We start from the raw sequence: 27,970 nt of genomic DNA, 5'->3' as shown, positions 1-27,970 counted from the left end.
ACATACACGTTACATTTTTAAAAACTTCGCTTCAAATAAACAGCAAACACTACAAAGATTAACCAACATGGTTCTATTTAAAAAACTAGTTTCAACTATGGCACTCAGTGACAGCAATACAATATTCTCTTCACAAAGCAATGAATATAAAAATATGCCATAAAGTCATTTGTAAACTAGTATTCTAATACATGTATGTCATAACATACTTTATATTTATATATATAACTCTTTCCTGAGATACTTTGGGTGGTTTCCATTTTATTGTGTCAGATGCATTATCTTTGATCACTTTAAAATACTGGTGCATGTCAGGATATCACCAAAATTGCACACACAAAAAATAATTTAATGCAAATAGTGGGCAGAAGAGCAGTTCTTGCAGATGTTTCATTTTGAAAACTCGGAACACACACTGCCTTAAACATTGGACTCTTTTCGGGATGAGAAAAAGACTTGAAGTCTCAACTAAGAATCTACAAAAAATGCAGCAAAAAAGTTTTCAGGAATATTAGAGGCTGGAGGGAGAAGACAAATGATACAGAGGAAAAGTCATAATTCTGGTCGACTAGACATTGCCTGCAGGAGCATCTGTACATGCTGTTAGCCAGTTCACAGTTATCAATACCGACACTAGTCTGTCTTGGAAGAGCAAATGTCTTTTAAGGTTTCTAACTCTTCTATAAGTTTCTTGTTCTGGACTTCTAACATCGCGACACGGCTCTCCAGGCATTTCACGTATTCTTTCTTCCGCCGCCGACATTCTTTTGCAGCTTCCCTGAAAAAAGCAGAAGTGAAAAGGGCAAACAAAGACACGTTTTTTGGCAAGCTACCAAAGGGGCACGTGTATGTGTGTGGAGCGGAGTACAAACAGTGATGAAAGAGCAGTATAACACAGAGACCTTGATGATTTCTGATTTTCGGAACAACTCCCGACCGTTTAGAAAACATCTAAGAAAGTGGGCATCACCAGGGCGGCATCCTGCCCCTCCCCTCAAGGATCACATGGCAATCTGTAGAATTGCTTCATCTCATGCCTTGATTAGCGTTCATAGCAAAAAAGGTCCAACGGCCAAGTGCCGATTACTCTGCTTTATGGCAATAAAGGTCCTTGAGGGCCTTGAGTTCCTCAATGAGAGTCTTGTTTTGATTTTCAAGCACAGCCACCCGGTTCTCAAGACATTTGACATACTCCTTCTTCTTCCTGCGACACTCGCGGGCAGCTTCCCTGGAAGCAACACAAGGCAAATGACTACAGGAACAGCCACAACGCAACGAGAGCCTGGATAGATAAAAGAGAACCTGCGGCAATCAAAATGCCGCAATATGCTGAACCAGCATATTGGTTCCAACAGGTCACAATGCAGATTCGGGCCCACAGACAATGCACACAGCTGGTGAGGAATAAAGCATATGCAGCGTGATCAATTATTACAACACAGATAAACAGCATTTGCTCCTATCAGTTGTGAACGAACCACCACTAGCAGGGTAAACCTGCACAAAATAATTGCAAAGTATGATCAAATCCCACCACTATCGGCTTCCATAATATCTCAATGTTTACTGCTTGAATCAGCGTTGAAGCATCTTAGCATATGCCAGAAAAAAATTATAAAATGAAATATCAGCAAAGGTAAGCACTATATTCTCTCTTCAGACTGAAGTCTAGATGCCATTTTGAGATTTTGCACACACAAAAAGCTCTGAAAATAAAAGGACAAAGTCTGTAAACACATTCTTTAAAATGGATATGAAAAATGTGGGGAGCTCACATTAAGTTGTTTGGAAGTTTGCCATCATTTGTTTATATAGCAAATGTGTGGGGAGGGGCTATGGCTCAGTGGCCGAGCATCTGCTTGGCACACAGAAGGTCCCAGGTTCAATCCCCGGCATCTCCAGTTAAAGGGGCTAGGCAAGTAGGTGATGCGAAAGACCTCTGCCTGAGACCCTGGAGAGCCGCGGCTGGTCTGAGTAGACAATACTGACTTGGATGGACCAAGGGTCTGATTCAGTATAAGGTAGCTTCATGTGTTTAATCAGTGCATATTTGACTGACTGGACATTAGAATTTAATCTGGAGAGAGAAGATGATACAGATTGGATTAAGAGACACGGATACCTCTGATGAGCAACTTAAAACAACAAGGCATGAGAAAAAGCAATACCATGAAGGCAACACCAAGCGAGTAACACCAAGGTTAGTTGCAATCGACAGAGCTTTTCCTGGCAAAGCACATGCTAGCAGCATGAATCAACAAAAGCAGGGAACATGCAGAGGCCACAGAGAACACACGGGAGGTAAGAAAACAAAGGTTGGTATATTCTGCACACCAGCCATCACCAACCAAAATGCGGAAGACAAAGCTCAAGTCACACAAGAGCCCATTCACACATCTACCCTAAAATGGGCAGTCAACAGCAAAATGTACTAATTTATTTCATGAAACCAGCTGTTGGAATATTGACAAAGCTCATATGCCTAAAAACTGAAACAAAGGCCTTTTGCCTTCCTTTTCAGAAGTTTCATTAAAGGCAACATTCTAATCTAAAACACCAGCAATAACAGGATAACATAATTCCGTTGCATGTTGCACAGCTCTGATAATGCATGTACATTTATGTTGAGCATTAACATTCCATAAAGGTGCAGACATTTCAGAGAGAACGATCACTTTATACTGCTGTCAAACAATTTCTAAGGGGAAAGTCCTGCATAATGCTTAAGAATTCTTATGGCCAAAGGCCACCTGAATAACTCTCTTCAGAAAAGAGACCATAAAGCTGACAATACTATAGTTATCTTGGATGGTCTTTCACGATGTGTAGAACGGTTTATGTCTCCCTGGCATTTGAGAGGATGAGGCTTTCTTTACAGCCACCAGGCTTTGCCTTTGTATCTTTATCACCAAGTGTTGGTCAAAGAAAGGGCAGAAAAGGGGGGGGGGACCTGAATGGAACAGGCAGCAGCTGGCACAGGTTGGCAGCGCTTTAACACACCAGCAGTAGTCAAATCAGCTGCCGCTCTAAGTACTATGGGATGAGCTTTTTGGCCACCGTTGCCCTAAAGACCAGAGAGATACAGGAAGGCAACGTGACATTAATTAAGGATGCTTTAAATATCATGACTGAGGTGATAATGAGCCACCAGCCCTCAGCAGTGTAGAGAGCGGCGCCCTCCTCTCAGCAGCTACATGAAAAGGTGCAGGGCCTTATAAACAAGAACCCACTTCACCGCTTCCCTTTGCAAAAGTCTTCTTTTTCAGCAACAGTGGTGATTTCTTCCTAATCTTTCCCTGCCATGTGCTCCCGAAAGTAAACACCAAGCCCTCGCTTTTGTCAAAACAACAGTACCTATTTTTCATAAGCCGCAGCTCTCTTTTGCGCGTCGCTTCTTCCGCTAGCTGCTGCGGGCTGTGCAACGTTCCTGGGGATGCTGCCATGACGACCCCTTGAGGTAAGGCAGTGGTCGGAGTTCGGATCTGGTAAGTTGGCATGTCACCAGTAGCCGCTGTGGTTTGGGGAGGGAAAAAGTAAGGCGGGATTGAGTGCAACACAAAAGAACACAATTCATAGCCACAACCCAAGAACCGACTGGTCCATTGCAGGAGTTCTGGGGCGGGGATTACCTCAGCCGCCGCCTGTGTGTGTGTGTGTGGGGGGGGTGCTCACCACAGTTCCCCCTTTGGAGGCCTCAGACAGGGAATGTGCTTTCTCTCACCCAGGTCTTCCTCTTCATCCTCCTCCTCCTCTTTTTTGGATTGCTCTCTCTGTTCCCTCTCACATGAACACATGAAGCTGCCTCATACTGAATCAGACCCTTGATCCATCAAAGTCAGTATTGTCTACTCTGACCGGCAGCGGCTCTCCAGGGTCTCAGGCAGAGGTCTTTCACATCACCTACTTGCCTAGCCCCTTTAACTGGAGATGCCGGGGATTGAACCTGGGACCTTCTGCATGCCAAGCAGATGCTCTACCATTGAGCCACAGCCCCTCTCACTCTTGGGCAGAGAACATGGGAGGGCAGTGAGCGGAGGTTGTCACTGTCACCCTCTGGCGATGGGAGTCTGAAATCCCCAGCAGCCTTTGCAGCAGCCCGCACCCCTTCCCCCAGCTCCAGGTCTTATGAGAGTCCTGGGCCTTGTGAGAATGCCATTTCCGAGGCAACTGACTCAGAGATGTCCGGCCTTTCCTCTGCTTGCCGCCTAGTTGCTGTGGAACCCTGCAGTGGCCCCAGGTACAGATTTGGGCCAAGCCCCCCCCCCCCCATCAAGCCACACTGGAGGCTCGAGCCTCATTAAGAACATAAGAAAGGCCCTGCTGGATCAGACCAAGGCCCATCAAGTCCAGCAGTCCATTCACACAGTGGCCAACCAGGTGCCTCTAGGAAGCCCACAAACATGACCACTGCAGCAGCATTATCCAATGATTATTATCACTGGATGACTTCATTAGATGTCTAACTACTCGCTCTGAATGATGTGGGCATCTCTGATAGATGCCAAGTTCTTCACATTGCATTTGCTCCCTAGTCTGGAGAGGAAGACACACTTTCCTAGGCTCCCAGCCAGTAGTTATCTAACAAAACAGAACAACCCCAACATTCTGCCACTGAAGATACAGTCCACCTGGGTTTCTATTCTCTTACCATATATTCAGATTACAGTTTACATTAAAGACCTCTGTGGACCACTATCTTGTGAAGACAGATGCAAACAAAGAATCCTCTAGTTTTTCTTGCTGAAAGGGTTTTCAGAAAGTGGGAAGAGAGCCAGGAGAACCACAGCCTCTGGATCAGATCGAGAGTCCACCTGGCTAAGCACCCTGTTTCCAACGAAGCCCAGGCAGGTGCTTCCAGGAAATGCATAAACAGCATGAAGGCGACAGTTATTTGCCCCTGCGTTGTCAGTGTGCACGATTTATGTAACCAAGGTTAAAGCAAAGTTGGAACCGGTTATCTGAACAGCCATTATACCTGTGGCTTCCGGGAAACTTTAACATTTTCAAGACAGGCTCTGAATTTAGAAGTTCTTATTGAGAGAATTAAATGAGACTCTTGGGAAATATGCTTCTCAATTTCTGTTTTTGTTTCAGGATTATTGGGTCAACAGTGGATCTGCACATGTCTTGCCCATGACCCGCAAAATAATTTGCTGATCACTGTTGTCGGAGTTCATTGACTCATAAGGCCAACTGCAGCAGATTACCTGGCTGTCTCAGTTGCCTCAGGCAGCAGATTCTGGCTGGGGTGGGGCGGGCAGTCTCCCATCCCCTTTGCTGACCCTGCTCCCATTTCTACCTGGGAGCCACAGCAGGTAAGCCTCCTTGATTCCTCCCTGAGCCAGCCTCCCTTAAAAACAGCACAGCGAGCCACATACGGGCTACTTGGCTGCCTAAAATCTCAAAGAGATTCCTCTTTCTTGGAAGAGCTTGGCCAACACATTGATTGCCCTGGAAACTCTGCCGACGACCGCACTTGTACAGGTGACATAAATAAAGGATGAACTCTCACAAGGGGAATGATTTCAACAGGGAAGGTCTGTGGGGCACATGTGGCTTGCGTTCTTTTTTTAAAGAGGTCATGGGGGAATCAAGGAGGCTGCTCCATCTCCCCAGCGGGGACGGCGCATGGGAGACATAGGCAGCTGGGTGAGGCAAGGGCTGTGTCAGGCAGCAAAACATCTTGAGCCAGCACTGTTGTGGTTGGAGCTCCTGCGTTTGTCAGGGTTAACATTTGCAACCCCTGAATGCCATCAGATGCTGGACTAGATATCTGGATTGCTCCACCCTGGGCTACAGCAAATAAACAAAAACAACAGCAATGTCAGATCACAGACACAGGAGTCAGAAACAGGTTCTAGGGCAGTTACCCGGCTAGCCAATGTTCAGATGAATAGCCGCGTTAGTCTGTAACAGTAGAAATTTGAGTCCAGTACACCTTAGAGATCAACGAAATTTTCCAGGATATAAGCTTTTGTGAGTCAAAGCTCACTTTGTCAGATACCTTGGAAAGTTCTGGTGGTCTCTAAGGTGGTACTGGAGTTTATTGTTATTGCTTCTAGTGAGCTCACGAATATGTAACTGGAAAGCTGACTTGCATATTCTAAACCAGAATGCAAAGTAGTGCCACAGAGACATGAAAAATCATTCATTGTTCTTCTCTGCAATAATTCACTTGGATTAATGCTGACCAAGCTTTAAACAAACTACCCTCTGTCTGTATCACTGTTTGCCCGACAGTGCAATCCTATACAGAGTCATGCCCTTCTAAATCCACTGAAGACAGTGGGCTTAGAAGGGTCTACCTCTGCTTAAGGTTATCCTTATATTGGGATGGGAAGCAGTGATTGTGTCAGAAACCCTAAGAAACCTACATTATAAGAACATGCCATAAGTTCAGGTGCAGACTGCCTGTAAGTCATTGCAAAGTGCGATACCACCCTGTGACCTGTTGTGTCTACTGAGGACTGACTGCATAGAAATTTTCCCACTGCTGGTACAGATCTTTTGTCTCAGCCCCCCATGTGGGGGTATTTCCTGAAGGCCACTACATTGCGGTTTGGTGATGACCAGGAAGTCTTTCTTAAAAGAAGATGAAGAAGAAAACGAAGAAGAGTTGGTTTTTATATGCCGACTTTCTCTACCACTTAAGGGAGAATCAAACCATCTTACAATCACCTTCCCTCCCCATCCCCACAACAGACACCCTGTGAAATAGGTGGGGCTGAGAGAGCTCTTAAGAGAACTGTGACTAGTCCAAGGTCACCCAGTTGGCTTCATGTGTAGGAGTGGGGAAACCAACCCGGTTCACCAGATCAGCCTTCGCCGCTCATGTGGAGGAGTAGGGAATCAAACCCAGTTCTCCAGATTAAAGTCCACCACTCCAAACCACTGCTCTTAACCACTACACCACGCTGGCTCTCTTTAGCAGTCATCAGGTAAGGGGAATTCAGTAAGGGGAATTAAGATAAACAATAATGGAAAGATTTCAAGAGCCTACTACTTGTGAGGTGATGCGGCAACACTGTGTTACAGAGCTGCACAACCTGTGACCCACCGTACCAAATGCAGCCCACCAGTCACAGAGTCCTGCCTGGTGTCTATCAATTCTGGCTTTCCAGTCCCAGGCACAGAGTGAAATCAGCTTTATCAGCGCTGGTAGGCCACCCTACATATCTGGCGAGTAGGGTTTCCAGCTCCAGGTTGGGAAATACCTGGAGATTTGGGGGGTGGAGCCTAGGGAAGGTGGGGTTTGGGCAGGGGGAGGACTACAGTGGGGTATACCGCCATAGAATCCACCTTCCAAAGTGGCCATTTTCTCCAGGTGAACTGATCTCTGTCCCCCTAGAGATCAGACATAATAGCGGGAGATCTCCAGCTACCACCTGGAGATTGGCAACCCTACTGGTGAGGTGAATTGAGATCAGGAGGTCACAGGTTGGGCAAGCCTGTTCTGCAAAGTACTGGAAGTTAATCCCCTTGCAATTGTTCACGATAAAACATAGACTATTCACTTTTCCCAGGGAGGAGCCCTATGATTACAGAGTGCCACATAGGGCTAGAACGTTTTGTCTATTAAGTGGAAAAATCACTGGATGTTCTCCTGGGCACCCATGTCTAAAAAACACTATAAAGATGGTTGATTTCTCAACGGCAGAATTGTTTGAGTCAAACCTCACCACTACTAAACACACTTAACAGCCAAATGGAAGTGAATATCAAAAGGAGTCTTTTCTTTCTCCCTTTAACCGCATGTGACAGCCAGCTAAATCATTCTGTTATCTGTGCTAGCTTCTGAGATGCTTCCAAAAGAAATGCTTTCAACCCAAATCTCACAAGGTTAGATGCCTTGCTAATACTAACAATAAACAAATACAGCCGTTCAAGACAAGGTGGTATTCAGCTTGTTATTCACCTCTAGCTAAGTCTTGGGGAGGGAGTCCAACTATTGGGGGGGGGGGGGAACCTGTCGCCTTTATGCCGGGCTTGGGAACTACCTGAGGGTGTCTGGCTGGCCACTGTGGGAAACAGGATGCTGAACAAAAAGGATCTTTGATCTGATCCACTAAGCCTGTTTTTAAAGTTCTAAACGTTTAATTTCTTTTGCTTTTAATTCTCTCTGTGATGTTCCTCACTGCTGGGAATCTACCATAAAATGCAAACAGTGGGGAAAATTTGGTCTACTTAGAGGAATGCACAAAAGTCTGGTTGATTTCTAGACTTTTAGTGGGGATAAATCAGATTGCAAATTGGCAAGGCTGAAGTTCTGCACCATGACATTTTCCTGCCTGAACCTCTGACCCAACATACTACAAAGCTTCCGCCTAGTTCAGTATTAGAGATACTATATATGCCAATGATGTCTTGAGCTAACTACGGTATTACAAATTCTCTGATAAAAGTGCTTGGACAGCAAGCCAAGAAGGCAGAGAGGGCGGACTAAAGTAAACAAATGGAATTCCAGAAACCCCCTTGCATTGTGCAACCTTAGTTAAGATTGCTTTCAGATTAAGCAACCTTAGTTAAGATTGCTTTCAAATTAAGCAAATTCTGCAATAGAAACAGAGCAGGGGAGGGGGGTGAACTGGGTACTAGAACAACAGGTAAAAACAACCCAAATAATTATCAGACCGTACAAAAAGTAAAACTTCCATAAAGAATGATCAATATCAACATGGGGCGCTTAGAAATTGTAAAATTCTATCAGAGAGAAGAGCCACACATGCTACTGCAAGAGGGAAAGCAGCTTCACTAGTGTTGCCAACCTCCAGGCGGTGGCTGGAGATCTCCTGCTATTACGACTGATCTCCAGGCGACAGAGATCGGTTCCCCTGGAGAAAGTGGCCGCTTTGGCAATTGGACTTTATGGCATTATACCCCATTGAAGTCCTTCCCCTCCCCAAACCTCATCTTCCCCAGGCTCCACCCCCAAAATCTCCAGGTATTTCCCAACCCAGACCTGGCAACCTTAAGCTTCACCCCTCCCCGCCCTCCACACACACATGCACTGTCAGAAAGATCACAAACTTTACTTGAGTCTGCTATGCAGCTCCTGGTTCCTGTGTTCCCATGAGGCAGCGATCTCTAGGTATGGCTTTAGAGAAGAGACTGACACTTGGATCAAAACAAACAGGTTACGCAAACCAGAGCGCCTCTGCTAGAAAGATAGCACAGGCTGCTGAAGAACACTATACAAAGTGCCAGCAGCACCAGCTAGAGCAGAAAGGAACTGACTAAATCACAGCATGACTCGTGGCTGACGTCAATGTGTATTTTGTTTGTGGAGTTTTAACTTTTCCAGCCCGTTAACTGAAACACGATTCCAGGAAATCTGAATGACGTCAGCCCTTCTGAACTCAATGAGCAGTGGAACGGACCATTTGCAAGTGCCGGAGGAAATAAAGGAAATAAAAATCACAACAGAGTTAGAACATTCCCTGAGAGTTATCGCGGTCGCTGAGCACCGCTCCGTTTTATTTCTGCCCTTTAGATCTGTGGGAAACAAATGTTAGTACTACAGGACTGACTGTGCAACTCCACAGAAAATCTGCCTCGCAACTCCACTCCAACTGCTCAAAGCCAAAGAAGAAATTTTCCCAGACATTTCCAGGCTAAGAAAAGAGAAAGCCCCCACTGCCACGACAGGTTGGTTGTTTCATATCTAAAGAAAAGGGCTGTTTCAACACTCAGCTGAGGAAAGGAAAAGCCCCAAAGTGAAACCAGCCAGTAGTTCCCCTTAAAATGCTGCAACAACTAGGGAAATAAGAAAACAAAGTACACTTCTAAAACAAATTAAAACTGTGCTTGGCAAGCAAACACTGCATGTATCGCAACAATGCTGGATGTTTTAGTAAAACACACAGTGATGCTGCACGCCGTTTGACTGGTTAAACCCCACTGAAGCTAATGCGATTCAACAAGCAAACTGACGGCTCAGGCAGGACTTGCAGCCTGCGTTTCCCGTTTTCTGAGAAGCTCACAAAAGCACCTACCGGTTTCATCCCTTGTCACAGCCATGGCAGCTTCTGCTCAGACACTCCTCTGCCACCAGCTGAGAGTGAAATGGCCCAAACAAGCAGGCATGTGCAGGATTACAAAGCTCCCGCACTGACATCATAATGACCTCACTAGCCTACCCCGTCATTAATGTGCTTTCTCACTGGAACGGCTCCTCGTTGAAATGGCAGCCCAGGGAAAACCATGACTAACAAACAATTGCTTCATCGTTTTTTATACACCCTCCTCGCCTCGCTCTCTCCCCAGCGGTACAAAAAGCACTGCACAAAACCCAGGGGAACCAGCCGCAAATCAGACCTGTCTGCAAGCAAAGGGCTGAAGAGAGTTCAGTGTTCAGGCTTTTCAAAGCTGTGTTTTCAAAATTGCCCTTGGAAACACAAAGGGAATCCCCTCTCCATGAAAACTGAGGAGCAGACAGGCAGGACAGAACAGTTTTGTAGAAGAAGAAGAAGAGTTGGTTTTTATATGCCGACTTTCTCCACCACTTAAGGAAGAATCAAACCGACTTACAGTCACCTTCCCTTCCCCTCCCCACTACAGACACCCTATGAGGTAGGTGAGGTTGGGAGAGCTCTCAATAGAACTGTGACTAGCCCAAGGTCACCCAACTGGCTTCGTGTGGAGGAGTGGGGAAACAAATCCAGTTCCCCAGATTAGCTTCCGCCGCTCATGTGGAGTGGGGAATCAAACCCAGTTCTCCAGATCAGACTCCATCACTTTAGTCCACCGCTCTTAACCACTACACCAGGACACCATGTACTAAGTTAGGTGACATATTACAAGGTGTTTTAGAATGTTACACGTTCAAGCAACTATAGAAACATAGAATCACAGAGTTGGAAGGTATCACCAGGGTCATCTAGTCCAACCCCCTGCACAATGCAGGGAATTTACAACGACCTCCCCCCTCCACACCCCCAGTGACCCCTACTCCATGCCCAGAAGATGGCCAAGATGCCCTCCCTCTCATCATCTGCCTAAGGTCATGGAATCAGCATTGCTGACAGATGGCCATCTAGCCTCTGCTTAAAAACCTCCAAAGAAGGAGCGCTCACCACCTCCCGAGGAAGCCTGTTCCACTGAGGAACCGCTCTGTTAGAAAATTCTTCCTGATGTCTAGATGGAAACTCTTTTGATTTAATTTCCACCCGTTGGTTCTGGTCCGACCTTCTGGGGCAACAGAAAACAACTCAGCACCATCCTCTATATGACAGCTTTTCAAGGCTACTTATGCATGCTTTACTTTCCCGACAGTAGGAGAGTTTTCCCATCAATTTCCCCTTTGTCATAAAGAAGCATGCTACCAAGTGATAAAAGCTGCATGCCTCTAGGCAGTATGAAGAATTATTCACCATAACTCATCATTTTTTTTCCATTTTTTTCTGTCTGGACAGGGAGGATGGTTTCTTATATTATCTCACAGTACTTCGTCTGTCCTACAACCCCACAAAAATACATCATGATTTTCCCACCGCCATCCTCAGCCACACTGCTGAGAGTACATTTGCAGGAATGAACAGCTGTAAAATTGCGCAGATTGAGTACTGTTATTAAAAGAAAGCAATTTTATTCCGTTCTTTCATGGAACTAACACGGCCCTTTCCTTCCAACAGTTGCCCTAGGGAGACCAATGAAGATCAGAAGGGGGCATATAAACTCACTACATCAATCCAGTCATTCAAACACCAGTTCTGGTAATCCCAGTTTCCTTCATCACCACCGCAGGCATTTAACTACAGGCTTTCTACTAGAGCGACTAGGGGTGTTCTTCCATGTCTGGACCAATAGTAATGGAGTATGCTGGAGGATCAGCTAGAGTTTTAACACTGTCTCTCACACATGAAGACATGAAGCTGCCTTATACTGAATCAGACCATCGGTCCATTGAAGTCAGTATTGTCTACTCAGACCGGCAGCAGCTGTCCAGGGTCTCAGGCAGAGGTCTTTCGCATCACCTACCTGCTTAGCCCCTTCAACTGGAGATGCCGGGGATTGAACCTGGGACCTTCTGCATGCCAAGCAGATGCTCTACCACTGAGCCACAGCCCCTCCCCAAAGAGCTCTCCTGAGCTCTTTGAACCAAACGGTATAAATAGCTTTCAGGTAGACTGCAAATTTAATACAGCAACTTGGATCTAAACCAGCATGACTGGTGCAGAGTCCTTTACCGAACCTTCTTTTTCACCGCAGCTCTCACTCAAACAGCCTAGAAACCAAGCTCTATAAGGACAGGCTGAGGGGCTGGACTCTGATCTGGAGAACCGGGATTGATTCCCCACTCCTCCACATGAGCAGCGGACGCTAATCTGGTGAATCAGGTTGGTTTCCCCACTCCTACACAGGAAGCCAACTGGGTGACCTTTGACTAGTCACAGTTCTCTTAAGAGCTCTCTCAGGCCCACCTATTTCACAGGGTGTCTGTTGTGGGGAGGGGAAGGGAAGGTGATTGTAAGCCGGTTTGATTCTCCCTTAAGTGGTAGAGAAAGTCGGCATATAAAAACCAACTCTTCTTCTTCTTCTACCTGATTTTTTTGGCTGTTTATATTTATTTAGAACATTTCTATGCCCACGTCTCCAGGAAATCTATTTGAGCCAGTTTTCGTTAGCATTACTGAGCACATTTTACAAATATTGCTTCCAGCTTTCTTGCATATCTCTCCAATCCAGTTACATTTCCATTCTACCATCTCAGTTCCTAAAAAAACTATGGAATGCTACACGCATTAAATTTTAAGTTTGCAAAATGAATATCTAAAGAAGCATTAACATGATACACATTTCAGAAGATCATGTTCGAAAGTTAGGATTCATACAGTTCCTTATTGGTCATACATTCGTGGCAAACCGAAGTTTGTTGTTATGCAATGTGTGAAAAAGCTTAGAATGCCAATGTTATGTGAATGTTCACATTTTTAGTTACAAAAGCCATTTAGTTTAGTTTGCAGAAGCTGGAATCTTAAGAACGGTTAACATGAAGTTGTCTGAACATTTGTGTTTTAATTGTTCTTGTTCCAGTGAACACTCCTAATTGTTATTTACCTAAAATTTTCTTCTTACAAGCATTTACACAGAACATATCAATCCTCGATAAAGGCTGGCATAATTTTAAAAACTTTTCTGTAATCCTTTGCGTTTTTAAGCTTTTTGCCATCTAAAAACCATGCTGTCAGAAACAATGGAAATTATACTTCCTAGATTAATATAGCCACCAAATAAGAAACAAATGCTTCTTTGCCGACTGGTAGTGCAATGCTAAGCAGAATTGCACTGTTAAATCTGCGGAGGTTAATAAACTTAGCAGGATGTAACTCTCTTTAGGAACACAACAAGGAAAACATGCTTGAAGGGAAAATAAAGTTACCTTGGACAACAACTTGACTCCCAGGTACAAAGAACTGTTGTGTGCCATCGGGTGTTTGAGCTGCATATTGTACAATGGTAGCGCCGGGCTGAGGAGCTCCCGAGTTTGTCATGGTTAATGTTTGTAACCCCTGAACGCCATCAGATGTTGGATTAGATATCTGGATTGCTCCACCCTGGGCTATAGCAACTAAACAAAAACAACAGCAATGTCAGGTTACAGTCACAAGAGTCTGAAAGTGGTTCTAGGGTAGTTAGCCAGCTAGCCACGTTCAGATGAGTAGCCGTGTTAGTCTGTAGCAATAGAACAAAATTGGAGTCCAGTAGCCCCTTGGAGATGAACAAAATTTTCCAGGATATAAGCTTTCATCAAACCTCACTTTGTCAGATACCCTGGAAAGCTCTGTTGGTCTCTAAGGTGGTACTGGAGTTGAACTTTGTTCCAGAGCACATTTGCGTGCCCTGAATGCTACCATGCATTATTAATTCAACACTCCTTGGAGATGCTGAGACTACCACCTCCCAATGTACAGCCCTCTACAAGCCCTCTATGACCTTAGGCAGTTCATGAGAGGGAGGGCATCTTGGCCACCTTCTGGGCATGGAGTAGGAGTCACTGGGTGTGTGTGGGGGAGGTAGTTGTCAAATTCCTGCATTGTGCAGGGGGTTGGAGTACATGACCATGATGGTCCCTTCCAACTCTATGATTCTAGGGCAGGTAATGCTGCTGCTTCTCTGGATTAGAGGGGGCTGACAGATCCAATCACACCTGATGGGAGATATACCCAAATTATTTTCCCTCAGAGGAGGTCACTTGTTGCAAGTCTGTGCATCCATGCTCTGTGTATACCTCCTTCCAAGCTTTTAGGGGGTAAGGGTAATGCACGGCTCCAATGCTAACTCAGAAAAGTGGAGTGGCTCAGCAGTCAGAAGATTGGGACACACTGCTCAATGTCTGCCACCACTTTTCCAGGAACTTCCGCAATTAGGGTACCGCTTAGCTTAACGCAATGCTGATCTGAGGCAATAAATGTTTCCCTGAAAAAGTGGTAGGAGCTCCCAGACCAGTGTTTCCCAAACTTATGACAGCTGAGCCAAACTGGAGCCCACTGTCACAGAAGTTAACACCTGGGAACTTTCCCGTATGCACAGCACCCTGCTGTTTGCGCTGGGCTTCCCCCACACAAAAAAAGTAGTCCACAACTTAAAACTCCCTCTTGCTTCTTCACCATGAAGGCAAAGGAGCTTCTTTCTTAGAATAGAATCATAGAGTTGGAGGGACCACCAGGGTCATGTAGACTAACCCCCTGCACAATGCAGGAAATTCACGACAACCTCCCCCACACACCCCCAGTGACCCCTACTCCATGTCCAGAAGATGGCCAAGATGCCCTCCCTCTCATGATCTGCCTAGCGCCATAGAATCAGCATTGCTGACAGATGGCCATCAAGCCTCTGCTTAAAAACCTCCAGGGAAGGGGCGCTTACCACCTCCCGAGGAAGCCTGTTCCACTGAGGAACCGCTCTGTTAGAAAATTCTTCCTAATGTCTAGACAGAAACTCTTTTGATTTAATTTCAACCCGTTGGTTCTTGTCCGATCTTCTGGGGCATCAGAAAACAACTCGGCACCATTCTCTATATGACAGCCCTTCAAGTACTTGAAGACGGTTATCATATCACCTCTCAGTCTTCTCCTTTTCAAGCTAAACATACCCAGCTACTTCAACCTTTCCTCATAGGACTTGGTCTCCAGACCCCTCACCATCTTTGTTGCCCTCCTCCTCCTCTTGTTATCAGCTGTAGCAAAGTTTACTTGTAGCCTGGGCGACAGGAATACTGTTTGCGTTTTTGAGACAGAACAGGATAGGATAGACAGGACTGAGTCACTGCGGGCCTGTGTCTCTGCCAAATTCAGTCCCACCGAAGTAAATGTAAGCTTTATTACAGAACTTTCCCATCCTTTTTTTAAAGCCTTCTTCCCAACAGTTCCAAGTTTCCAAACTGTGTTAAAGGTCTTTTTTTAAGAACAACTAAATTAAACGACCTATCTGATATCGTGGAAATACATACTGTACTGTCCAGTGCTAGTCTGGTAAAGGCTGGTTGGCACGGCCATGGTGGGAATGCCAGAGGGTGCTCCTTCTTCCTCTGGCTTTCCTTCTTCAATCTTATTGACACCAGGGGCATCAGAAGAAAGATCATTCAGAATTTTTCTGACGCAAAGAAAGACACGCACAGGTTTAAGAATCTCGCTCTGGAAGACTGAGTGATTTTTACTCAGAAAGCAAAGGCTGACAGGGAAACAAAGCAGAGCTCACCGGTACGAAGGCCTCCTTGAGAGTATTTCCCCACGCTTCTGAGAATCGATTACAGCCTCCGATTCCGTGGATTCGTCTGCATTTGTAGCAGACACTACCTATAATAAGAACACAGCCAAGGAAGTTCACGCACAAGTTATGGCTGAAGTACAAATAGGGTGTCGCTCTTCATTCTTGCATATTCGACTTCTGTCTTTTGCTCCACACCTTCAAAATTAGTATTTTAAGTACTATTTGCACTTTGCCATATATACAGTACATTTGATGGATTCATATGAAATTCCTGGAAATTTTTAGTTTGTCCTACACCTTAAAACATTGTTTCTATGGCTAGTTTTTACTCACAGGAGTTGGGCACCCAGTAAAAAAGGTTTCTAGCATCTATTCGTTCTCCCTGGGAAATCAAACAACATGTAGTCTGTGCGTGAGTATAGGATGAACTCATAGACATATTACAGACATATTTGGCACAGTGAGAATAAGGACTACTCTTAAAATAAACTTCTAAAATTTAATTCATTTATCCCTCGCCTTTGTCCCCAATGGGGACCCAAAGCAGCTTACATCAATCTCCTCTCCAACATTTTATCCTCACAACAACCATGTGAGGTAGGCTAGGTTGAGAGAGTGTGACTGGCCCAAGGTCACTCAGCGAACTTCCATGGTATGAGTAGTGATTCGAACCTGGGTCTTCCAGATACTAGCCTACTCTTAATCACTACTTAATCACTACACCACACTACACAAAACAAAACATATTTATTACATCAAGGAAGAATCAGAATGGAAAAAAAAAACTCCTGTTCTGAAAACCAAAAATACTGTATTTTTCGCTCTATAAGACGCACTTTTTTCCTCCTCAAAAGTGAGGGGAAATGTCGGTGCATCTTATGGAGTGAATGCCGGCTGGGCGCATGCACGTTGGGACGGCACGAGCCGGCGTTCCCCGCCCCGACGGCCAGCTGGGAGGTGGGTGGGGTGCACAGAGCTGGCTGGGCGCGTGCGCCGGCTCGCGCCGTCCCGACGCGCACTCGGCCAGCCAGCTCTGAGCGGCCCCAGCTCTGAGCGGCCTCCCAGCTGGCTGTCCGGGCGGGGAATGCCGGCTTGCGCCGTCCCGACGCGCCCACGTGGCTCTGTGTGGCCCCGCCCGCCTCCCTGCTGGCCGTCGGGATGGGAAACGCGGGCTCGCGCCGTCTGGACGCGTACGCGCCCAGCCGGCATTCACTCCATAAGACAAGTTTTTAGAGGAGGAAAACAAGATTTTTTCTTGTTTTCCTCCTCTAAAAAATAGGTGTGTCTTATGGTCAGGTGCGTCCTATGGAGCGAAAAATACAGTATCTATAGTATGGAATCTGAAATAAACATATTGGGAGGCATTTTGGAAGGTTCATAGTTTGGCAGCAACTGGAGTACTACATACATGAACACATGAAGCTGCCTTATACTGAATCAGACCCTCGGTCCATCCAAGTAAGTATTGATTACTCAGACCAGCAGAGGGTCTCAAGTGGAGGTCTTTCACATCACCTACTTGCCTAGTCCCTTTAACTGGAGATGCCGGGAATTGAACCTGGGAACTTCGGTATTCCAAGAAGATGCTCTATAAACTGAGCCACAGCCCCTTTCCCTACATAAAAGGATGCTGGGAAATAATCCTTGTGACAGTCAAGGTTCTCTAATAAAAGGTATACTGTGTCAAATATACTTAATTACATTTCTAATAGTGAAAGGTTCACAGTAATGAGGACTAGGGACGGTGGAATGTGCTGCCTCGGAGGGTGGTGGAGTCCCCATCTTTGGAGGTCTTTAAGCAGAGGCTAGATGGCCATCTGTCGGGAGTGCTTTGATTGTGGGATCCTGCATAGCGGGGGGAGGGTTGGGGTCACTGGGGATGTGGGGGGAGTTAGTTGTTAATTTCCTGCATTGTGCAAGGGGTTGGACTAGATGACCCTGGTGGTCCCTTCCAACTCTATGATTCTATGATTCATTTTAAAAAGAAATATGAAATACTTAGAATTCAGCATATGTCCTGTATGTCTGCACAATATAGTTTTCACATCACAGCGAGCTGGGCCACGCAGACTTCCAGGCCTGCCAAATATATGAATTACCATGTGCTATGAGATCATTTACAAGAAGAAGAAAAAAGTAGAACACACGGGGGAAATGACACCAAAAAGAAGCTACATTTATATTATCCATGTGCCTACACAATGTACCGTGACACAATCAAAGAAGTAAACAGAAAGATATTAATGTACTCCTCCTGCAGCCCAACTAACAAAACATTAGTCTGGCAACAACCAGCCCTTGACATTTGAGCACAAGAGATTCTTTTGTCCACTGCTGGGGCAACAATGAGAAGCCCAAGACGCTGTGAAGAGTAAGCAAAAGCCTGGAGCAAAAATACGGAAGAGACGACTAACCTGAACAGATTGCAACTGTGGTGACTGAATGACTGAAGGCTGGGTGGCTTGAATCACTCCCTGCACATGGACCGTTTGGCCAGAAGGCAACTGCACAACGGTTACTGAGGGAGAGCCTCTCCCAGTTGTGGATCCGGCTACTGACACCTGGCAGTGGAGAGATCGCAAAGGTGTAAGTTCACATAAGCATTTGGATGCCAATATGAATTATCTGACCCATACACACCCCTGCAAAAAAAGGGGGAGATTTGCTGTTTTCTAATATTCAATACAATATCAGTTCTGAATAAAAATCAAAGTTAGGGTAAAATAATAAAATAATAAAAGTTGATGATTCTGGGAGGGATGATTTGAAGAAGAGGAGGAAAGATCTTCTATGGGGAAAGGTTTTCAATTAGCCGTTTACGAATCCCACTAGACCGGAGGCAAAATTTGGCTACTTGAACGGTTATCTCTTGAGAGGAGTCTGCTAAGAGAAGGGAAACTTTAGCTTCTTCTGTTCTCCCAGGAATGATGACAATATGGGGAGAATGTACTGCGATCTTATGTCCTTGTAGAAGGGACATTGCAGCAGAACATGTTCTATTGTTTCCACTTTCTCTGTTTTGCATGGGCATAGTCATGTTTTCTAATAGAGTAAAATTTATCACAGCTTACCCTGAGAATTTATTTGAGCATTTCATTGGAACTGTGGACAGCAGATGTAAGTATAATAGATGCCTGTGCTTCCCTGTTAATATCATAACATCAATCACTGACACATGCATTTCACAAGACTTTTCCATCAAAACTGAAACAGCCTTTTTGTGTGTGTGTGTGGGGGGGTGTGTGTTCAATAAATGCACAAAAATGTCTCTGTGCCTAAAGCAGATATCTATGCCTGTCCGAAACCAAATATTCAGGATTATTTTCTTAAAATATGTTGGTCAGGAACATGCTCCATAAAAGAAATAAAAGCAACAATTCGCAGAAGTTTGTTTAAGCTTTCAGTTCCATGTTAGATGCCTGTTGTATGAGATTACAGAGGCCTTGGGAATTGTCAGGCTTTGCTTATCTAGTATGGTTTGAAATCAACTGAACAACAGTCCCCGCATTACAGGAATAAAAAGGTGACCGCGTATTAGCTCACTCCTGAGATCACAGAAACATGTGACTTGCAGAAATACATTCCCACATATTCACACTTATCACAAATTAAAATTCAATCACAGAACTCTTAAGAGTTGGAAGGGGACATACAGACCATCTAGACCAACCCCCTGCTCAATGCAGGATCAGCCTAAACCAGGGATGTCAAACATACAGCCTGGGGGCCGGATCCAGCCCCTTGAGAGCTCTTATCTGGCCCGCAAGCCGCCACCCAACCCCCCTTCGCCCTGGTCCCGATCTGGGCTGGAAGGCATGGCCCGGCCTAACCAAGTGACATTTATGTCGTATCTGGCCCTCGTAACAAATGAGTTCGACACCCCTGGCCTAAGCATCCCTGACAAGTGTTCGTCCAGCTGCTGCTCGAAGACTGCCAGTGAGGGGGAGCTCACCCCCTCAATCACACACAGCGTAATGGGAAGGAGCTTTAACTTTGACCCAAGATGTAGTCGCTGTTTTTTATTATTATTATTATTCACAGCTGGCTTGTCTACTTCAATAAGACAAGCTGTACAGCACACCCACCGTTGCTTCTCATCTGCACATTTTAAGTACCCATGATAATCTTTCACTCTGTCCCCACCCCCACCGCCCCATTTCAGAAATTATAGTTTTGGAGGCAGCGATAAGAAGAAGTGGAGGAAGAAGAAGAGGAGAAAGAAGAGGAGGAGGAGGAAGAGGAGAAAGAGGAGGAGGAAGAATCAAACTGGCTTACAATCACCTTCCCTTCCCTACAACAGACACCCTGTGAGGTAGGTGGGGCTGAGAGTGTGTGACTAGCCCAAGGTCACCCAGCTGGCTTCAAGTGGAGGAGTGAGGAAAACAAATCCAATTCACCAGATTAGCCTCCGCCGCTCATGGGGAGGAATGGGGAATCAAAGCCGGTTCTCCAGATCAGAGTCCAAACCACCACTCTTAACCACAACATGTTGGGAACAAACCCCACTTGGAAGAAAACGGGACTTGCTTCCGAGTACCTCCAGGGCCCCCCAGTTACGCTTTTCGTTTAACGGAGGAAGAGAAGCTTCAGAGCTGGTGACTTGCCTACGGCCAGCCAGAGACTCCCCAGTTCAATTGCAAGATAAGCTTGGATCTTTCCTGTCCTCGCACACTGAAAGCCAGTGGCCAGGGTGATGCTGAAACGACTAGTTTGTGGGAACACAGGGCGGGACGGGGCCGCTCCAAGACGAGCAAGGATCTCCCTAATGGACTTTACAGAAAGGAGGCAAAACCGTACCGTTAATAATTTATTCCTTTCGCCATCTGACAATGACCATTATCAAACACTCCTAGCCTTTCTACGATATAATCACCATACACGGTTCAGCCTGGTTTGGGGGCAACATTACGTATCTTTCCAAATAAGGCCTGCTTCCGACGGGAGGGCAACTCTTATCGGATTTCATTTTTTTTTTAATTTTATAATTTTTTAATTAGTTTTCATAAAAAAACATAACAAATTATAAATCACATAAACAAATAACTAAAAAGCAACACAAAAATACAAAAAATACAAAAAGAGCACTTGTACTACAGTTTTACATCTTCTATTATAATATTATAGAATAAACAGTGCCCAAATACCCACCACCCACCTTAAATGAGTGTCCCACCACCGCTGGACCTCGGGAGAAGTATTCTGACAGTATTTAAAATTATATAAACTACATTACCATTGATCTATAATTCATTAACTATACTTATAAAATTCATTTTTGCCAGTTACTCTTATCGGATTTCAGAGCCCTTGCTTTTCTTCGACGCGCTCGGCCTCCTAAAAGCCCTCAAGGTTGTTGACGTTTCCCTTAACACTGTAAATATGCAGAGATATATTTACCCCTTTATTCAAGGACACGGCGCTGGGCTTGTTCTATGGCTGCCCTATTGGATTAGGCCTAATAGCCCAACCTGGCCTGCCAGGCTTGTTTCCTCTTCTGACACCAGGGGGGGTGAATACCAGCTCAAACCTCCAGGGGGAGCACACTGCCCCACCTGCAAGAGGATGGACCAGGGTTGCCAGGACCCTCCTCGCCACCAGTGGGAGGTTTTGGGGCGGAGCCTGAGGAGGGCGGGGTTTGGGGAGGGACTTAAATGCCATAGAGTCCAATGGCCATTCTCTCCAGGTGACCTGATCTCTGTCGGCTGTAGGTCAGTTGTAATAGCGGGAGAGCTCCAGCTAGTAACTGGAGGTGGGCAACCCTGCGCCAGCTCCAGGTTGGGAAATCCCTGAAGATTTTTTTGGGGGATGGAGCCTGGTGGGGTAGGGTTTGGGGAGCGTAGGGACTTGGGGTATAATGCCATACAGCCCACCTTCCAAAGTGGTCATTTTCTCCAGGTGAACTATCTCTGTCCCCTGGAGATAGTTGTAATAGCAGGAGAGCTCCAGCTAGTACCTGGAGGTTGGCAACCCTGTGCCAGCTCCAAGTTGGGAAATCCCTGAAGATGGGGGGTGGTGGAGCCTGAAGGGGTGGGGTTTGGGGAGCGGAGGGACTTGGGGTATAATGCCATAGAGTCCACCTTCCAAAGTGGTCATTTTCTCCAGGTGAACTACCTCTGCTGCCAGATTGGTTGTAATGGCGGGAGATCTCCAGCCACCACCAGGAGGTTGTCAACCCTAAGATGGACTCCACCCAGTCCTGCTCTGGGCCAGACAGAGGCAGCTGCGAGGCTCATCTGACCCGGTTCCAGCTGCAGCGGCTTCTGCTTGTTTCTGGGATAGAGGCTGAGAATGCGAGAATTAAGCTTATTTACCGTCCAGCAGGCTTTCTGAACTGCTGATCCAATGCTACAGGAGCTTAGCATACTGTGACTGAAAGTCGGCTGGGGTACCAAAGGAGGTAGTGGGTAATATTGAGGAGGTGGGAGAACTCACTACCCTTTGGAGACTACCATAGGGTTGCCAACTCTGGGTTGGGAAATTCCCGAAAAGTTGGGAGAAGAGTCTGGGAAGGGCAGGGAACTCAACAGGGATGTGATTCCATACAGCCTGCCCTCCAAAGTTGCTGTTTTCTCCAGGGAAGTTGATTTCTGTAGTCGGGAGATCACTTGCAATTCCTGGACAACTCCAGGCACCCTAAGCTATCTTAACACGCTTGGCTGAAACAGTCATGGTGGCAACGATTAAAGCAATATGTTATGTCATCTGCACTAAGAGCAAAATGAAACAAGGTCACGCCAATGTGGTCAATATAAGAAAGATCAAAAAAAAATCTATATTTGTTTTAAGAAGTCAGGACATGCACAAAGAGTAAGTTCATGTCACAGGCCCTTCTCTTCTAATTTAAATCCATACTTACAGCTACCTAAGACTTAAAACCTATATGGTAATATTTTAGTACTTGGAAGGAATCTCCACGCGGCCCTGTTTCTCTCGCCATTGTCTGTTGTTCTTTCAGGAAAGAACAGTGTTTCGTTATTTTTATACTGTTTAAACTCAACACAAACAAAGAATTAGAGGGATGGGTCTGTTTTCTCACCTTTTCGATTGCCGTATTGTAACCGCTGCACTGTTTCCTAGCCCCTAAATTACCAGAGTATTCTCACATTCAGAGATGTTTGCTAGATTACTCATGCACTGACTGCAGCAGTCCTGGCAAGGCTGACGTCAGTAAGGAGGGGAATCGGCAACGAGGCTGGCATTTGAATGCTTGCACAGACTCTCAGTTACTAGAAGCAGACAATCTGCAGAACAATTCAGCAACCTGGGAAGCCAAGTTTTATAGTCCCGCGCGGAGTAATGCCAGAAATGGTCAGACGCACAGGGCCAGCTTGGGTCAGGGCCAGTTGGTATCAGCTAAATGTGTATCTGTCTCTCCAGCAGGATATGTTCAGGACTCCAGGCTGATTGGCACTAAACATTCAACGCTATGTTTCATTCAACAGACAAAGAATGCATTTAGAAGTACGTCAGACCCAGCTCCTAAGGTGTTTGTTTTAAGACCAGGAAGCAGACAAAACTCAAAGGTTGCATGGCATACTCTCAAAGAATAACAACAGTAGCAGCCATATTTATAAGACTTTTTTTAGTATCCAAAGAAATTCATGAAGGTGGTTTCAGAGGGTAGCCATGTTGGTCTGCAGTAGAACAGCTAGAATAGAGTCCAGTAGCACCTTAGAGACCAACAGGATTTTCGGGGTATAAGCTTTCGAGAGTCAAAACTCCCTTCATCAGATACGAGTTGAAATGGAGATCCCTGCATCCTTATATCCCTGTAAGAAGGTGGGAGGGGTGTTGCAAAGAAAGAACTCAGAATGCAGAGGTACAATGCACAGTGTAATCAGCTTGACAAGAGAGGGGAAATGTTTGGTGGCGGAAAATTAGCATCTGTAGTGAGATAAGAATCCTATGTTCCAATTCAGCCCTGGGGTATCCATTGTTCTGAACTCGTGAATGAACTCAAATTCAATAATCTCACATTGAAATCTTCCCTTGAAGCTTCTCAGTTTGAAGACTACCACTCTTAGGTCAGCAATGGAATGACCTGGAAAATTAAAATGTTCTCCCACTGGTTTTTGAGTGTTGTGGTTTTTAATGTTGGATTTATGTCCATTTATTCTTTTGTGTAGGGAATGACCTGTTTGTCTGATATAGAGAGTGGAAGGGCCCTGAGGACATTTGATGACTTATATAACTTTGGAAAATGAACAAGTGAATGAACCTAAGATGCTATGGCTGGTGATTTAGGTCTGGTGATTGCGCTGTCAGAGTGAATATGGGGACAGAGTTGGCATCTTGGTTTGCTGCTGTGTGTGAGAAGTTGTTTAAGGTTAGGAGACTGTGGGCAAAGAAAAGGTTTGCCTCCCAATGACTATGAGAGAGGAGTATCATTATCCGGAAGATGGCAGGTCATTAATGATAATAGGAAGGGGGAAGCTTTTCCTGCCCTTATTGCCAATTGGGAACAATGTTTGAAAGTGGTTTGCCTAGGGCTGCCTAGTCAGTTCATAGCAGAAGTGGAATCTGTAAATGGGCTTACCCTCTTATCCAGTATTGCTACCTCCCAAGATTTCTCAAGAACAGAGACAAGTAGCCCAAGTGTTTTATACCTCCAGAGTTTTGGTGCTTACCAAAGAATGAATGCTCAAGGGGGGGAAACCCTTCTGTACAAAACTGAAGAAAAAATGTTTTGCCACTGTCTCCCTTTTGCTTCGTCTTCCCCCTCCTCTTGATGAGGTACCAGCTTCTTCCTGCAAGTCACGTGAGGTCAAGAAACAGAGTCTCTGCCCCATTACCACAATAAAGACAGGACAGGTGGCAGAAAGGATAGGATCTTGCCGAATTTCATCACACTGACGGAAGAAAACAACTGTACCAGCTATTAGCTGAGACTTGCCCATCACAAGATAATCAGGCCAATAAGGAAAGCTTCAAAGGATTCTGCAGCATTCTGCCCAAGAAAGAACTGTACCTCATCTACATTCCTCACAAATAAGTCCAATTAACCCTATAATGTAATATGGACTGTTCGAACTGCCTTCAAAGACCACAGATCAATAAAGTAACCAAGACTGCCTCCAGACATACCTTTCCTGTCTGGAAATATACCCAAGATCTAAGTCATCCCCTTCACCTTCTTTGGACAATCAGGTAGCATACTTGGGAGCCCACCTTATCCATGCCCCCCCTTCCCAACTCTGGAAAGAGAATAATCTTTTGTTTTTGAATCACTCCTGTTGTCCTATAACTAGGACCAGAATATGCCTCAAACTGCATTTTTCTCTGTTTCACTGATGCCGCATTAGCTTCAGTTGATACCTGACATGTCTATGCTGCATTACCTTCTCTTAGACTGCAATGAGAGTTGATTCCCCATTTTTCCCCTTTGGACTACTGTGGACTGCGGTGGCAACCCCCACAAAAGTCCCACCTCTCCTCCAGGGCTCTGAACCAATCCTTGAGATTTTGGCTGCACGCAAATCCCAAGTGATTGCGAGCCAATCAGAGCCCATGGAACTGGACTGGATGGCAGGAGGGTGAGCCAGCCTCAGTTTAAGAAGGGTGAAGAAAAACTTTTTTCTTCAGACAGGAAATTGTGGCTCTAGATGAGTGTCAGCTTAGCCAGGCTTTTAGTTAGGATTTGAGTCGGTTTATGGAAGAAAGCTTGTTTCAGCGAGACAAGCATCCGGTTAAGAGCCCTACATTCCTAATTTAGACTTTTTTTTAGTAGACTTCTCAGGAATGGCTGGTATTCTTTTGACAGCATGACAGTGCAATTCTAAACGGAATTAAGCCCATCTAAATCCACAGAGCCCTGACCTGGATGGCCCAGGCTAGCCTGATCTCGTCAGATCTCAGAAGCTAAGCAGGATCAGCCCTGGTTAGTATTTGGATGGGAGACCACCAAGGAATACCAGGGTTGCTGTGCAGAGGAAGGAACTGGCAAACCACCTCTGTTAGTCTCTTGCCATGAAAATCCCAAAACGGGTCGCCATAAGTCGGCTGCGACTTGACGGCACTTTACACACACACACAAATCCACAGAAGGGCTTGGAAGGATGCAACTAGCTTATGATCGCACTGTAGGTTTGCTAATTCTCCTGCCCAGTGATTTGTATTTCCCTCTTCTGTTGTCACTCTGTCAGAATCTCTGTGTTCCATCCAAGTCCAAAGAGGCACCATTTAACTTTATCAATAGTTCCTTATAGCCATGTGTAGGTCATTGCTCAAATAGGGGGCATTCCTTTATGCAACGTGAAGAACCTAAGCAGAAGTGAGAGGCAGCACAAGGAGAGTTACCCCCCCTTACATGCTGTTTATTTTAGTGTGAATTGGGCCAGAATGGAAAGTGGGCCATATTTACACTAACAAGGGTCTACAGAACACTTCAGTCCAGCGGGCAGTTGTCTCAGAGTCCTCCCCCTATTTCTCTCTCACCCTACAGCCGCCACACTACCTTTTTAGATTACTGGATACCAAGACACTGGGACACGCCGGTACATGACCATGTCCAAATGAAAGCCAAAGCCACTAAACTCAATTTTCCTATTTAAAAGAAGATTGCAATCTAGCAAGGAAGTCTCATGTAGAATAAATCCTTCCCAGTGCTAGCTAAGAATGGGAAAATAGTGAGACCTGCAGATCTTCACCTGCCTAGATAATGACTGAACTGCGGATGCCATGGGTTCTGATTTGAAACCGGCTAGTTAAATAGACAACCTAGTAAATCATCACATTATAGATAATTATCAATTAGCATTATGGCCACCAGAAGGGATTATATATAATATGCATGACAGCCGGATATTTATAATACAGAATTAGCTAGGATTTAAGCAACTCAAAAGTGGAGCAAAAGTTGATTTTGCACCTTATAAACTCTCACCCCCCCTTTTTTTGCAGGTGAGGTAGGTGGGGCTCAGAGAGTTCAGAGAGCTGTGACTAGCCCAAGGTCACCCATCTGGCTTCGTGTGGAGGAGTGGGAAACCAACCCGGCTCACCAGATTAGAGTCCGCCGCTCATGTGGAGGAGTGGGGAATCAAACCCGGTTCTCCAGAGTACAGTCCACCGCTCTTGAGTCCACCACTTTTTTAAGGATAAAATGGAGAACCACATACACAGCCCTGTTGAACTTTGGAGGAAGGGAGAGATTTTTAAAAGGTAGGGACCGTTTATGTTGTTTTATTTACCCACCGAACCTAGCTATTAGGAACTTTAAAAATAAATATTATATTTAAAGTTACCTGAGCTATAGCAGAAATCTGACTTTGGCCAGACAGAGACTGTATATTAGCAGAATCACTTTCTGCTACAGAATCTGCTGCGCTGCCATCTTGTTGCGGTTCCCCTGCATCCATGGTCATTTGCCTGAAATTAAGACAAGGGAGAAAAATGCATAGATAGCACATGGACTGATTCACATCTTTAAGACAATCTTACTATTTTGTGTCTTATTTACAACTCTGCTACATAATGTACGAGACTCCTAGTATTTGAAAGAATATCACCTCCACCCGTAAGAATATCCTTCCCCTGCTTTAGACACTACAAGAAAAACTTTGCTTAAGATGCCTTTTTCAGGAGCAAGATCTTCTGGCGCACAGAAAGCGTCCTTCCAAAGGAAGTGATCAAATTGTGGAATACTCTCCTTATGGATGTTCACGGGGCTTTTTTCTTTCCCTGTTTTAATAATTTCAGGCAACAGGTAAAAAATGTCTTTTTTTCCCACCTAAGCCTATTCTCTTTCAGCATGTGTGATTAAATTGTCGGATATTCTTTCTGGAAATCGTGTATTTTATTATATTCTTTAGTTGTATGCATGCAGTCATGCAGGTAAAGGTCCCCTGTGCAAGCACCGGGTCATTCCTGACCCATGGGGTGACATCACATCCCGATATTTACTAGGCAGACTTTGCTTACGGGGTGGTTTGCCAGTGCCTTCCCCAGTCATCCTCCCTTTAACCCCAGCAAGCTGGGTACTCATTTTTCTGACCTCAGAAGGATGGAAGGCTGAGTCAACCTTGAGCCGGCTACCTGAAACTAACTTCCGTCGGGATCGAACTCAGGTTGTGAGCAGAGCTTGGGCTGCAGTGCTGCAGCTTACCACTCTGTGCCATGGGGCTCTGTCATGCAGGTAGCTCAAATATATCTAAGGGTACAGTATGTCATGTCAAAGTCAATGAAAGCATCACACCCAACGAGGACGGCACTAAGTGTCCTGGGAAAGAGATGGTAAACTTTGTCCTTTGGGACAAAACCATGCTCG

At 45.4% G+C, this 27,970-nt stretch overlaps 1 protein-coding gene across 7 annotated transcripts; it reads right to left on the bottom strand.

The window, feature by feature from the left end:
- Positions 1-506: 506 nt before the first annotated feature.
- Positions 507-27,072, bottom strand: CREM (cAMP responsive element modulator). Of its 7 annotated transcripts, none has more exons than XM_056856968.1 (9): positions 26,949-27,072; positions 18,123-18,269; positions 15,697-15,794; positions 15,449-15,591; positions 13,379-13,567; positions 12,523-12,532; positions 6,386-6,411; positions 3,355-3,511; positions 507-778 (listed from the first exon to the last, which is right to left on the bottom strand). In XM_056856968.1, the coding sequence occupies exons 1-9, from the start codon at positions 27,066-27,068 to the stop codon at positions 634-636; spliced, it is 1,035 nt and encodes a 344-aa protein (XP_056712946.1). In that variant the 5' UTR covers positions 27,069-27,072; the 3' UTR covers positions 507-633. The 7 variants fall into 7 exon arrangements, with proteins under 7 accessions (XP_056712946.1, XP_056712950.1, XP_056712945.1 ...); XM_056856967.1 differs by lacking the exon at positions 507-778 and adding an exon at positions 1,063-1,228; XM_056856969.1 differs by lacking the exons at positions 507-778; positions 6,386-6,411; positions 12,523-12,532 and adding an exon at positions 1,063-1,228 and having other exon boundaries at positions 15,697-15,790; positions 18,116-18,269; positions 26,949-27,068.
- Positions 27,073-27,970: the final 898 nt, after the last annotated feature.

The sequence above is a fragment of the Euleptes europaea genome, chromosome 11, assembly GCF_029931775.1.
Source record: "Euleptes europaea isolate rEulEur1 chromosome 11, rEulEur1.hap1, whole genome shotgun sequence".
Lineage (NCBI taxonomy): Eukaryota > Metazoa > Chordata > Lepidosauria > Squamata > Sphaerodactylidae > Euleptes > Euleptes europaea.
Note: the sequence above shows the minus strand (reverse complement) of the source record. Positions and strands in the feature narration are given on the sequence as shown.